General features: G+C 35.7%; 1 protein-coding gene across 6 annotated transcripts in view; it reads left to right on the top strand.

Annotated features, from left to right (window-relative positions):
- TRIP11 (thyroid hormone receptor interactor 11) overlaps positions 1-10542 on the top strand; it is a 71774-nt gene extending 61232 nt beyond the window's left edge. For all 6 annotated transcript variants that reach the window (XM_054448716.2, XM_063652019.1, XM_054448715.2 and 3 more), the window contains 5 exons: positions 2366-2447; positions 3237-3351; positions 3781-3897; positions 5687-5831; positions 8643-10542. In XM_054448716.2, the coding sequence (XP_054304691.2) occupies positions 2366-2447; positions 3237-3351; positions 3781-3897; positions 5687-5831; positions 8643-8863 (680 nt within the window). In that variant the 3' untranslated portion in view covers positions 8864-10542. The remainder of the gene's footprint in view (positions 1-2365; positions 2448-3236; positions 3352-3780; positions 3898-5686; positions 5832-8642) is intronic.
- Positions 10543-12255: the final 1713 nt, after the last annotated feature.

Genomic DNA, 12255 nt, shown 5'->3' with positions numbered 1-12255 from the left:
AACAGAGCGAGACCCTGTCTCAAATATATATGCACACACATATATTTTATATATAACCCAGTATAACCAAATTATTATATAGACATGTAATCAATATACAAATTATTAATTTTAGAGGAAAGTAGGTAGGAGAAGGGAAATCTCAGAGAAAGGGAAGGTGGGGGTTGGGGGTAGGGTAGCTAAGCTTGACCTCTGTTCCTCTGCTATCTTTCTGTAGCCTTGGGGAGGAATGGAGGAGGAAGGAGGAGAAGACCATGCCCATCTTTACTCTGTCTCCTACTTTAGTTTGTGAGTGGGACGGTTAAGTCAAAACAGTGATGAGAGATTAACTTATTTGCTGAGTTCTATTTACATTCAGAATATAGTGCTAGAAAAGGCCCAGATAACACCATGTGCTAGTAGTATACATGTGCACATTAGGAATCTAAAGTGTCTTTTACTGACTCAGACTTTAATAATAGTCCTGTCCACCCCCCACCTTTTCACCCTCTCTCTCCCCTTCTCTCTCTCCCTCTCTCGTCCAAGTTTAAATTCCTTACTGGAAAGACAGGAAAGGAAAAGTTTGTAGTAGATTTTCCAAATACAAACCTTGCTTTTATAATATGGTTATGGCAACCATCTCTATTTTGGTAAAATTGGCCTATTATATGAATGACATTTTGCAAGTTAGATTTTTGCAATTTAGGAAAACCACAAGCCATCGTAAACAGTTAAATGAGACATTTTATGTATGAATTTAGTACGATAAATCGGAATTTTGGGCATTGTGCAGAAGCATTGTACAGAGCAGAATGAAAACATAAAGCAAACAGACCTGGCCTAATCTGTAAGGCTCAAAGGAAATTCTTTAAGAAAGTGAGTTGGAAACAGAGACATGAAAGGTGAATAGGAGTTAATAGTCAGTCCTGATGGAAAAGAGCTTTTCAGGCAGGAAAAAAAAAAAAGAAAAGAATGACAAAACATTTGCAGAATTCTTACAGTGGGAATTTAGAGTCTAGAAATATACCATACATTTATGGTCAATTGATTTCCAACAAGGGTGCCAAAAGAATAGTTTGTTCACCATATAATGCTGGAACAAGTGGATATCCATGTGCAAAAGAATGAAGTTGGACCCCTACCTCACACCATGCACAAAAATTAACTCAAAATGAATAGTAGACCTAAATTTTATAATTAAAACTATAAAACGCTTAAAACATAGGTGTTGGGTTAGGTATAGTTTCTTAGATATGAAACCAAAAGCACAAGCAACAAAAGAAAAAGTACATTGGACTTCATAAAAATGGAAAACTTTGTGTTTCAAAAGATATCATCAAGAAAGTGAGATGACAACTCACAGAATGGGGAAAACATGTTTGTAAGTCATATCTGATAACAGAACTTGTATCCAGCTACTACTAGGAAAATGCAGCATAATTCAAAGGAAAAGGTTTGTGGCAGAGTCTAGCGTTTGGATGTGAATGTTTCTAGATAGAGCTCTCCTCTTTATTTCTTTCAGAACAAAAACTTATAATCTAGCTTAAAATTACTGAGTATCTCTTTCAGCTCAAACTATCCGTTTCTGGCATAACAGGTGTAAACTCCATGTTTGACTGAGAGTTCCTTAGTCCAGAAATCCTTGCCCTGTGGCATGGCTGAATTTAGGAACAGGGTATCTCCTGTTGTAATTCTAGACTTTGCCTTTAATACTGCTTAAATTCCAACTATTCCACCAAGATTTTATGGATTTTGCTTCCTTTTTAAATAATAATTTAAAAATAAAATAGTCCAGGCATCCTTCTAAGTCAGTCATAAGCTATAGTATCTTGATTTGTATATTAGAGCCGATTACCTGAAGTATAGTTTGCAATTTCCTTACCCCCATAATAGTTTGTCCTATCCGCTGCATCCTGAGCCATGGTCTTAGTTGTGTTAGATACACTTCTTACTCAGCTCACCAAAAACAGAGTCTGGCCAGGAAAATAGAAAAAGGAAAATATTAAAGTCCTTTCCACTTCCTCCCGTTAATAAGAGTGGCTCTGGAAATGTTTCATGCAAGGAGGCAGTGATGAAAATCTCTTCTTTGCTATTAAGCTTTTAAAGAGGATGAAAACGTTTCTTGGTTTTTCAGTATTGTATTACAGAGTTGATTACTTTCTTGGGAGTAAACCATAGGAATTAATGCACTCTGGCTTTTAGAGGATTTCTATATGAGAGCCTAGTTCCCTGGACCAAAGAAGAGATAGAAGTTATTGAATATTCCCAATTAGAATAAATGTATATATTCAGAGGTTATGATAAAGATCTCATAAATTTCATTATATAGTCATCCAGACTATTTTAATCAGTTAATGGCTATCTTTATTCACATATTTTACAACAGATGAGCTCCGACAAGAAATGCTGGATGATGTACAAAAGAAATTGATGAACTTAGCAAACAGCTCAGAAGGAAAAGTAGACAAGTATGCTTTTTGCTTTTAATGTTTGTATATTTTGTGGAAATCACTTTTATGGTTAAAAAAAAAACTTCTAAATGTAGATGTTTATATGTGATTAAATTTTTCAAAAACCTTTTTTCCCCTTACTCTTAGTGAGGAAGGATGCAGCTTTAATGAGGAGTCAGCAGAATCACTTACCTTCTTTTATTTTTAATGTAGATTTTTTTCCAGCTCATTCTTTTTCTTAAAACCATCACCTCAGTAAGAAGTACTTAGAAAATAAAAAGTTTATTTTTACCATTCTTTTTTGCTTCTTTTACTGTCCTTAAATGAACATGATCTTGCTCAAATGTATTAGATCTGAAACCTCAGTATATATGCAACACTAGCTCATTTAATATTTTTTAAATGTATATATTATTAGTAAATTTTTAATAAATTTGGATTGGGAAATATAAGCATAACATTAAATACAACAATCATCACCATTTAAGTTTCTGCTTCAGGTGAACATTAGCCCAGTCAGGAGCTTGGAATTACTAAGGAGGCGCCACCTCAGTCAGTTACTGGGTGGCTAGTAAGTGAGGTTTTAAAAGGTATACATTTTGGGATGTTTGAAATATTCTTTTTTATTTTATTTTGTTTGAAATATTAGACTTGTCAAGATTTTTAAAAGATACTTTAAAATATTTTGTTTAGACTTTTTATAAGTAAATATTTAATTGTTTAATATAATTAAATATTTCTATGCTTAGTGTTTGGTTGCACTTAATGTTGAGTTCACTTGAGCTGTTTCTGCCTTTATTTTCATAGAGTCCTAATGAGAAACCTCTTCATTGGTCATTTCCACACACCGAAAAATCAGCGTCATGAAGTGTTACGGTTAATGGGGAGCATCCTGGGCGTCAGAAGGGAGGAGATGGAGCAGGTGACTGGACGATGAAAGCCATCTGAACACATTCGTAATCCAGATAGTGGCTTTGTAGACAATTACTGCCTTTTACTGTATGTAACTTTTACTGAGTGTAATTTTCTCAGTGTGGAAATGGAATTACTTCATACAACATTGAAGAGGCAGATTTGTTCAATATGTATGATATTAGTTTAAATGTTTTGTAACTTACAAACTACTCATATCAGGATGCTGAAATATTGAAATATCCCCAAACTTTGATTTGAGATGGTGCTTGGGATGGCATTTTATTGTATTTGTAGTCTCTATCAGTAGGAAACATTTACTAGGACTTGAACTTGAAAAGCATGCTTTACAACTATCAGAAATTATGTAAAAGTAGTCCTTGTTTTTTTTTTTTTTCTTGTACTGATAATATTTGTCTGTTTTAAAATAATCTTTCAGTTGTTTCATGACGATCAGGGCGGTGTTACCAGGTGGATGACTGGGTGGCTTGGAGGAGGATCAAAAAGTGTTCCCAATACACCTTTGAGACCAAATCAGCAATCTGTGCTTAATAGTGTAAGAACCAATTTTATTCTTGCTTAAGGTGAATAGTAAAATGACTGTATATTACATTCATTAGCAAAGAATCAGATTTCTTTTTTAAATTATTTTATACAACCCTTTTATTTTGAAGTTGCAGAAACTGACTTCCAGAGAGGTGATTAAGCTTAAGGATAACAAGCCAGTTTTCATAATTTTATTGCATATAGGTTTTATTTTAACTCTATATGGTGCTTTTATTTTTCAGAATATTAACTTTTCCTTTGTACTTGATCATACTGCCATAGGCAGTCTTGCTACTAAATTATAGTAGCAAGATAGAGGATTTATTTTATTCGTCTATGTATGTTCCAAATCATTGAGCCAGTGAATACTTACTGAGTACCTGCTGTGAACTAGACTGTTCTAAGCATTGAGGATGCAGCTGCAAACTGGATAGAAAAGGTGCCTCCCCTCATAAAACTTAGATTCTCGAAGGAGGAGGCAGTTAATAAACATGAAAACACAGTGCCTGATATGTTGTAGGCTCTAGATGAATATTAATTGAATTGAGTAGTATTATCAGTTAGAATGTGGAGTTTCTTTCTCTTAGCTTTTGTTTTGTTTTGTTTTTTGAGACAGAGTCTCGCTCTGTCGCCCAGGCTGGAGTGCAGTGGCGCAATCTCGGCTTACTGCAGTCTCGGCCTCCTGGGTTCAGGCAGTTCTCCTGCCTCAGTCTCCCGAGTAGCTGGGATAACGGGCGCCTGCCACCACGACCAGCTAATTTTTGTATTTTTAGTAGAGACTGGGTTTCACCATGTTGGCCAGGCTGGTCTTGAACTCCTGACCTCGTGATCCGCCCGCCTCAGCCTCCCAAAGCGCTGGGGTTACAGGCGTGAGCCACTGTGCTCAGCCTCTCTTAGTTTTTTAATAAAGAGGACACAGAGGTGACTTATCCAGAGATGGTTAAAGATAAAACCCTATTTTACTTGGCTGGCATAAAATTTAATTTAAAGGAAAGGTCTACTTGGCTGGCATAAAATTTAATTTAAAGGAAAGGTCTACACTACATTATTTTAATCTGACAATGTTATTGGTGATCTTTTGCTATTATATTCATTGGTTGGACCTGACTAGAAAATTATGTCTAATGTGTGTTTTCCTTTCATATAATTTTTTATGTTTGTGTTAATAGTTATTAAAATGATCAGATTCATTAAGTGCTATTCATTGATGGCAAGAAAAATAAGTATTATCAGTTGGCTAATTCTGACCATGAGGTGTTAGAAGTGAGTGTTACCATCAGACTATTGATTAAATTGTTAAATTTTTGTAATGATGATCATCTATCTAAAGTGCTAGTATTTTAGGCCAGGTGTGGTGGCTCACGCCTGTAATCCCCGCACTTTGGGAGGCCAAGGTGGGTGGATCACAAGTTCAGAAGTCGAGACCAGCCTAACCAACATGGTGAAACTCCGTCTCTGCTAAAAATGCAAAAATTAGCCAGGCGTGGTGGCACGCACCTGTAATCCTAGCTACTCAGGAGGCTGAGGCGGGAGAATCGCTTGAACCTGGGAGGCGGAGGTTGCAGTGAGCCGAGATAGTGCCATTGCACTCCAGCCTGGGCGACAGAGCGAGACTCCGTCTCAAAAAAAAAAAAAAAGTGCTAGTATTTTCAATTGTTCATAAAGCTGATTTGTAAAAAAATTATTCAAGTGGCATGATTAATTTTTAATATTTAATTAGAAAAGCTGGTACCTTTCCTTAGTTGTAGTGAATATAACTTAATTATCTAGCCTAATATAACCAAAATATTTTTTCTTAGTCTTTTTCAGAACTTTTTGTTAAATTTCTAGAAACAGAATCTCATCCATCCATTCCACCACCAAAGCTTTCTGTTCATGATATGAAACCTCTGGATTCACCAGGAAGAAGAAAACGAGATACAAATGCGCCAGAAAGTTTTAAAGGTAAAACTAGAGATTTAATTTTTCTATAATTTAAGAATTGAATGTTTAATGTATGGTTATGTTTCACAGTGATATTAACTAAATTTTTAGTGTTTTTGAAAATGTGTAATCAGGACTTCCAGAATTCCAATAAGGCATCAGGCTTTTGCTTCATATATTCTTGTAGCAATCTGAATTTAATTGACTTAGATTAATTTAAATGGTAAGAAATATCTTCCCTTTGTATATCAGAATAATTCTTCTGTCTGCCTAACGAGCTATGAATTATTCCTCTGGAAGTGATGGGGAACTGCTTACATCTTTCTTGGCCACTTGCTTTCCTTTTTCACTAATGGTGGTTCTTGCTAATCTGAGTTAGATGTGTAGTTTATAGTTTGAGAAGGGTTTTTCTCCTTTGAAAATTTAAGTGCTACACTCAGTAACCAAACATTGGCATGTTAATATATATAAGTGCAGTTTAACAAACTGACTTGAGACTCCAAGAATGTAGAAAGCACTCTTCTATGTTGAAAGATCTGCCTAGAGCGGATGGTTGGTGGTTGTTAATGTGTACATATTCTTCTGTCCCACTAAATTGTAAGGGTTTTATTTATGTTCATATCATATATACTGGCATGCAAGAAAATTTATCAAATTGAAATTGAATTATAATCTGTTGGACTATAAACAAATTCTTTATTGGAAGAGCTCTTTTCTGAAATCTTCATATTTTAATATAGACTAACATGTTTACTAATTGGACTGTAAAGGTATATGTTATTATACACTCATTTATATCACACATCAGATGCTTAAATTTGGATAAAATAATAAAGAATTTATATTCTGAAATTTTTAAAACTTCTGTTGTTTAGACAAATATTTCTATTTTTCTGAACTTGTATAGGAAGGGAAAGTAGTAAAATTTATCGGTCCTTTAGGTAGTAGTTTTGCCTGCTAAATTTAGTGAAAAGTCATAACTTTATCTAAGAGGTGTAGGCTATACTGAAAACAGTTTTTCTTTTACACTAGGTTGTAGCATCTTGAAACAGATTCCCAAATTCATTATGGCAGGCTCTTTCCCTCCCTCTCTTCCCTTTCCCTTCTTTTCCCACCCTTCCTTTCCCTTTTCTTCCCTTCTCCTTCTTTATTCTCCCTCCCTCTCCCTCCTTTCCCCTTCTTTTCTCTCACTTTTCTTCCTCTTTCCTACCTTTCCCCTTTATTTTATCAAGTCCAGTGTCCAGCTTGATTTGTATTGATAGGATACAAAAGCTGGTGATGGCTTGGGTTGATATAGGCTTTGCATGAAGAAAGCAAGCTTAATCTTTAATCTTGAATTTGGGAGTGTGTCAGAGCTCACTAGGTAGCACCAGAAGCTTGCCCAGAGTTTGGAAAGTTGTCATGCATAGGAAAGTACGGCTTGGGAACCCTAAGAGTGCTCAATGATAAGCAGATTTGATGAATTTGTCTTAGTGCTTTCTTTGCTTTAGGAGGTCTTTTTTATTTGAGTTTCCCATTACTGAAGTGGGCACCTTCAAAGAATTGCTTGTCTTACCATTGAAGTTGTCAGAGATCTTGGGCATTAAAGCAGAATCTGTCCACTAAGACATTAGGAATTTACCTATTCCAATAAAAAGGAATTGTATTAGCCCAACTTCATAGAAAAATAATCCAATCAAGATTGTTTTCAAACCTTTGACTGCCTAAAAGATGATCAGGTAAGGTATGTATATATTGTTTTTTCTTCTGGTAAATATTAATTCAACTGTTATCATTGTAATATGGGTTTGTTTTTCTTTATTATAATTATTTGTGGAGAACGTAACTCCTCAAGCCTTTCATTATTCAGGTGGGTAAGTAAAGAGTTTGCCTTGCAACATAGATGACACCATTTAAAAAGCTGTTGTTATGGTAAATGAAGTTCATCAGTTACATAACTGGTATTTAAGTATAAAACAAGAGTTTTAATGTGTTTAATAAGGTATTAGATAAGCATACAAATATTCTTCTCTTGCCTTTTCTTTCCCTATTCGTTCCTCTTATTCCTTATCCTCTTTCATCCTCCTGCATTTCATAGACCCTGCTTGTGGGATCCAGAACCCAGCAGCATATGAATTAAATTTACTTGGGGGCCAGATCTCTGAACTTAAAACACATGTATAGCATTGTTTTTTATCAGAAAATGTTTTGAATTACCAAGAGTGAACATTAGTCAGATTTTAGCCATACAAATTAGTATTTGTGTTTAGGAATTGAGGCCTGTTTGTGCTTTCATTTTTTTTTTTTAATTTTAATTTTTTGTTTTTGAGATGGAGCTTCGCTCTTGTCACCCAGGCTGGAGTGCAGTTGTGCGATCTCCAGTCACTGCAACCTCCGCCTCCTAGGTTCAAGTGATTCTCCAGCCTCAGCCTCCCAAGTAGCTGGGATTACGGGCACCCGCCACCACGCCCAGCTAATTTTTTATTTTGTGTTCTTAGTAGAGACGGCGTTTCACCATGTTGGCCAGGCTGGTCTCAAACTCCTGACCTCAGGTGATCCGCCCACCTCGGCCTCCCAAAGTGCTGGGGTTACAGGCGTGAGCCACTGCACCTGGCTGCGTTTTCATTTTGAATAAAGAACAGTCCAAAAAGATGTGCTGGATGCCAGTGTTATTACCATCAAGGGAGAATTTTTAAGTTGATAAGTGATATATTGATTATTTTTATTTATCTATGCTAATCAATTTAACAATATTACACAGATAACTTTATGCTATTACTTATATTCAGAGAGTTATTTCATTTTGACTTCGTTGTGAAAGATAGGAGACTAAATCCATATTTTATTCTTTAGATACAGCAGAATCCAGGTCTGGTAGAAGAACAGATGTAAATCCGTTTTTGGCTCCTCGCTCGGCAGCTGTGCCTCTTATTAACCCAGCTGGACTTGGACCTGGTGGGCCCGGGCATCTTCTTCTGAAACCCATCTCAGATGTTTTGCCCACATTTACACCTTTGCCAGCGTTACCTGACAACAGCGCTGGAGTTGTGCTGAAAGACCTTTTAAAGCAATAGATGATTCTCAAGCCAGAGACAATCTAGCACTTTAAAGAAACCATGAACACTATATGTATGTACTTTATCACAAAGTGGCCTTTGGGGAAAAAGTCATGTATTTGTTTGCAGTTATGCTTTCTCTGAATTTAATAAAAATATTCCTAATGCTTTTAGAAACTGCAGGTGTCAGGAGCAAGTGTTTGCTATATAATCTGCTTTATTCCTTCTGATTTGACCTAATTCAAGCTAGGAACATTTAATTTATCTTTTACCTTAATTTACAAAAATACACAGACAAAAATACTAGTAGCTATATGGCAGCTTTTTATTTCCTTTTGTGATTTCCAAGCTCATTTAAGCTAGAGATTGTGGTTTATCAAGAGATTTTTTGTTTTGTTTTGTTTTTTAAATGAAGAATAAAAAAATACTAGTAGTGGCTTCTATGCATAGTGCAGAAAGTTGATTTGAAGCATATATTGATCATCTTTAGAGGACTTTATGGAGACAGGCCAACAAGATTGTTGCTGGAAGGTCATAGGTTCCCTGAGGTGAAGTATGTATTTGGTCCTGTGCAATATTATCATGTGTGTAGATTCTTTTTTTGTTTGTTTTAAATAGAGATGGGGTCTCACTATGTTGCCAGGCTGGCCTCGAACTCCTGGGCTCAAGTGATCCTCCCACCTCATCCTCCCAAAGTGCTGGGATTACAGGCATGAGCCACTGCGCCTGGTCCTGTGTGTAGATTCATGTGATTACCGCCACAGGCAAGACACGGAAGACTTCCATTACAAGCACTCCCCGTGTTGCCCTCTCATCATTGCCACCTCTCTCCCTGGCCCTCTGCTTAATCCCTGACAACCACTTATTGTTCTCCATCTCAGTCATTTTGTTATTTTGAGAATGTTATATAAATGGAATCAATATATACCCTCTTGAGACTGGCTTTTTTTCACTCAGCATAAGTCCCTTGAGATCCATCCAAGGTTTTGGATGTATCACTAGTTTGTTCCTTTTTATTGTTGAGCATATAGTGCAGATATATCACTTAGTTTTAACAGCTAAGGTATCTATTTAAAGATATCATCTTAAAACTAAATGTTTCTTTACTCAAATTCATGCAACTTTCATATAAGCGTTAAACCATACAGCTGCATCTACATAAGTATAGTTAGCAAAATCACTGAACATGCCACTTCCTGCCTCCGTCTGCGGTGTTGATATATGAGGTACAGCAATCCGAGAGTCAACTGTTCTCATCATGGGGCCACTGAGGGCAGTGAAATCACTTTGATAGCACCAGTACCCAGATGTTTGAAACTTAAGAAAGTATTTCTTTAATTTTTCATAAACCCATCATAAAAAAAAATCCCAACTTGAAACTTAACTGTATCTGGATGTTCATATTTTTATTAGTTGTTGAAGTTGTACATTTAAAAAGATATTTCTTGCAAATTTTGTAAATTTCTATATGCTTTTAAAATAGAAACATTTGTATAATAAGGAAGGATGAAAATAAAACAAATTCAAATATGTGAATAGTCCTGGCTGAGGCCAGAACTAAATTTGGTTATTTGCAAGTTTTACTGTGATTAACTGTACTTTCTGATGTATTTGGAAGACTGGAAGTCTTAATTCCATGTTGATGGGTGAAACTTGTTTTTCTGAAAAATGAAGTAACTGAGAATGCTGCTTCAGAATGTCTTGTATCTCCTTAGATAACTAATTTATATTGCCATTCTTTATTTACTATACTTTAAAGGAAGTTGTCATACAAGTTCTATATTAGAACTGTCAAACTGCCTCTTGGTTTTTGCCTATTATTATTTCTCTGTGAGTTGTTACTCCTTGGTTTTTATATGCTCCTAACAAAGATACTTTCACTGACTATCCTACATTATTTGCTGCTTGCCATTGAAATTTCATTTCAGTGTGGAGAAATGAAATACTAGTTTCTAAGTTAAAAAAAAAAAAAGACACATGGTCCTTTATTTTTAAGAAATAGAATATGTAAAAAGTTTTCTCTTTTAATTTGAAAAAGAGATGCATGGTTGGTATTTAAGTAGTATGTCATCATGTTTGAAATGCCTTTTGTGACATTTTTGAGCATTTCCTTCTCTGACCAAAACAACTTGTCCCCTTCTCATCCCATGGTTTAACATAAGTTTAAAAGCTGTTGTGGGTGGATTGCATAGCTAAACATCACAGAGTATGATATTAAATGGCTGCTATTTAAATAACTATGTGACCTTGTCCTAAAGCTATAATACTGGCTGGGCGCGGTGGCTCACGCCTGTAATCCCAGAACTTTGGGAGGGCAAGGCGGGCGGATCACCTGAGGTCAGGAGTTCAAGACCAGCCTGGCCAACATGGTGAAACCCCATCTCTACTAAAAATACAAAAATTAGTTGGGCATTGGTGGCAGGCGCCTATAATCCCAGCTACTCAGGAGGCTGAGGCAGGAGAATTGCTTGAACCCGGGAAGTGGAAGTTGCAGTTAGCCACCACTCCACTGCACTCCAGCCTGAGGCGACAGAGCGAGACTCCGTCTCAAAAAAAAAAAAAAAAAACTATAGTACCTAATGTTTTCATTGTGTCATTGAAACTATAGCTGACTGGTATGTATACTAAGTGTTCGTTGATCTAAACCAGATATAAGTCATCGACTTTTCTGAAACTTAGTTGTGTCAGAGATGAACCACCTGCTCACTGAACCGTCTTAGTAACCAGACAGTGATGAAGCATATAATTCTAATGTTGGCAATACGACATTGCTAACAGTGCGTTTAACTGCAATATTTTAACTACAGTAATTTTTCTGTTTATTTCTCTATCCACTCAGTAGAATTTGTGGTTGAATTCCACCTTCGCTGCCATAGTTTTTTACCACATTCCTAATGGTTTTCAACCTCTATACTGTAGTAGAAAATTCATCTAACTACTGAATTTAATTTTAGCATAATACTGGATCAAATTGTTTGAATTTTCATTCCTGTCATTTTTTATTTTTAAAAAATGAAACAAAACTAAACAAAACCCTAGGAAAAAAAGGAATGGCTTCTTTCCAACTAGCCAATTAAAACGTCCAGTATCTCCCCAAATAAAGCCTTAGGTTTCTTTTAACCTCTTAATGGTTAATTGAAAAGAGTACAGAAACTATCAAAATACTTATCGAATCAATGGGGGGAAAAGCTATGTCTTCAGGGACAGTAGAGTGATGAGAATTTTTTAGAAAACACTATTATGCATCAAACTTAAAAGCATTTGAACCTGATTTTTAAAGATAATGAAGTTTTCCACATATCGAAGTATTCAAAACATCTTCCATCAACAAAAATTTTAAGTTTTGTAAATATCAAGTAAGTATAGATGATATTTATTTTATATATTCCTATGGAAAAAAATGCTACTTT

Source organism: Pongo pygmaeus, chromosome 15 (genome assembly GCF_028885625.2).
Source record: "Pongo pygmaeus isolate AG05252 chromosome 15, NHGRI_mPonPyg2-v2.0_pri, whole genome shotgun sequence".
In the NCBI taxonomy this organism is placed as follows: Eukaryota; Metazoa; Chordata; class Mammalia; order Primates; family Hominidae; genus Pongo; species Pongo pygmaeus.
Note: the sequence above shows the minus strand (reverse complement) of the source record. Positions and strands in the feature narration are given on the sequence as shown.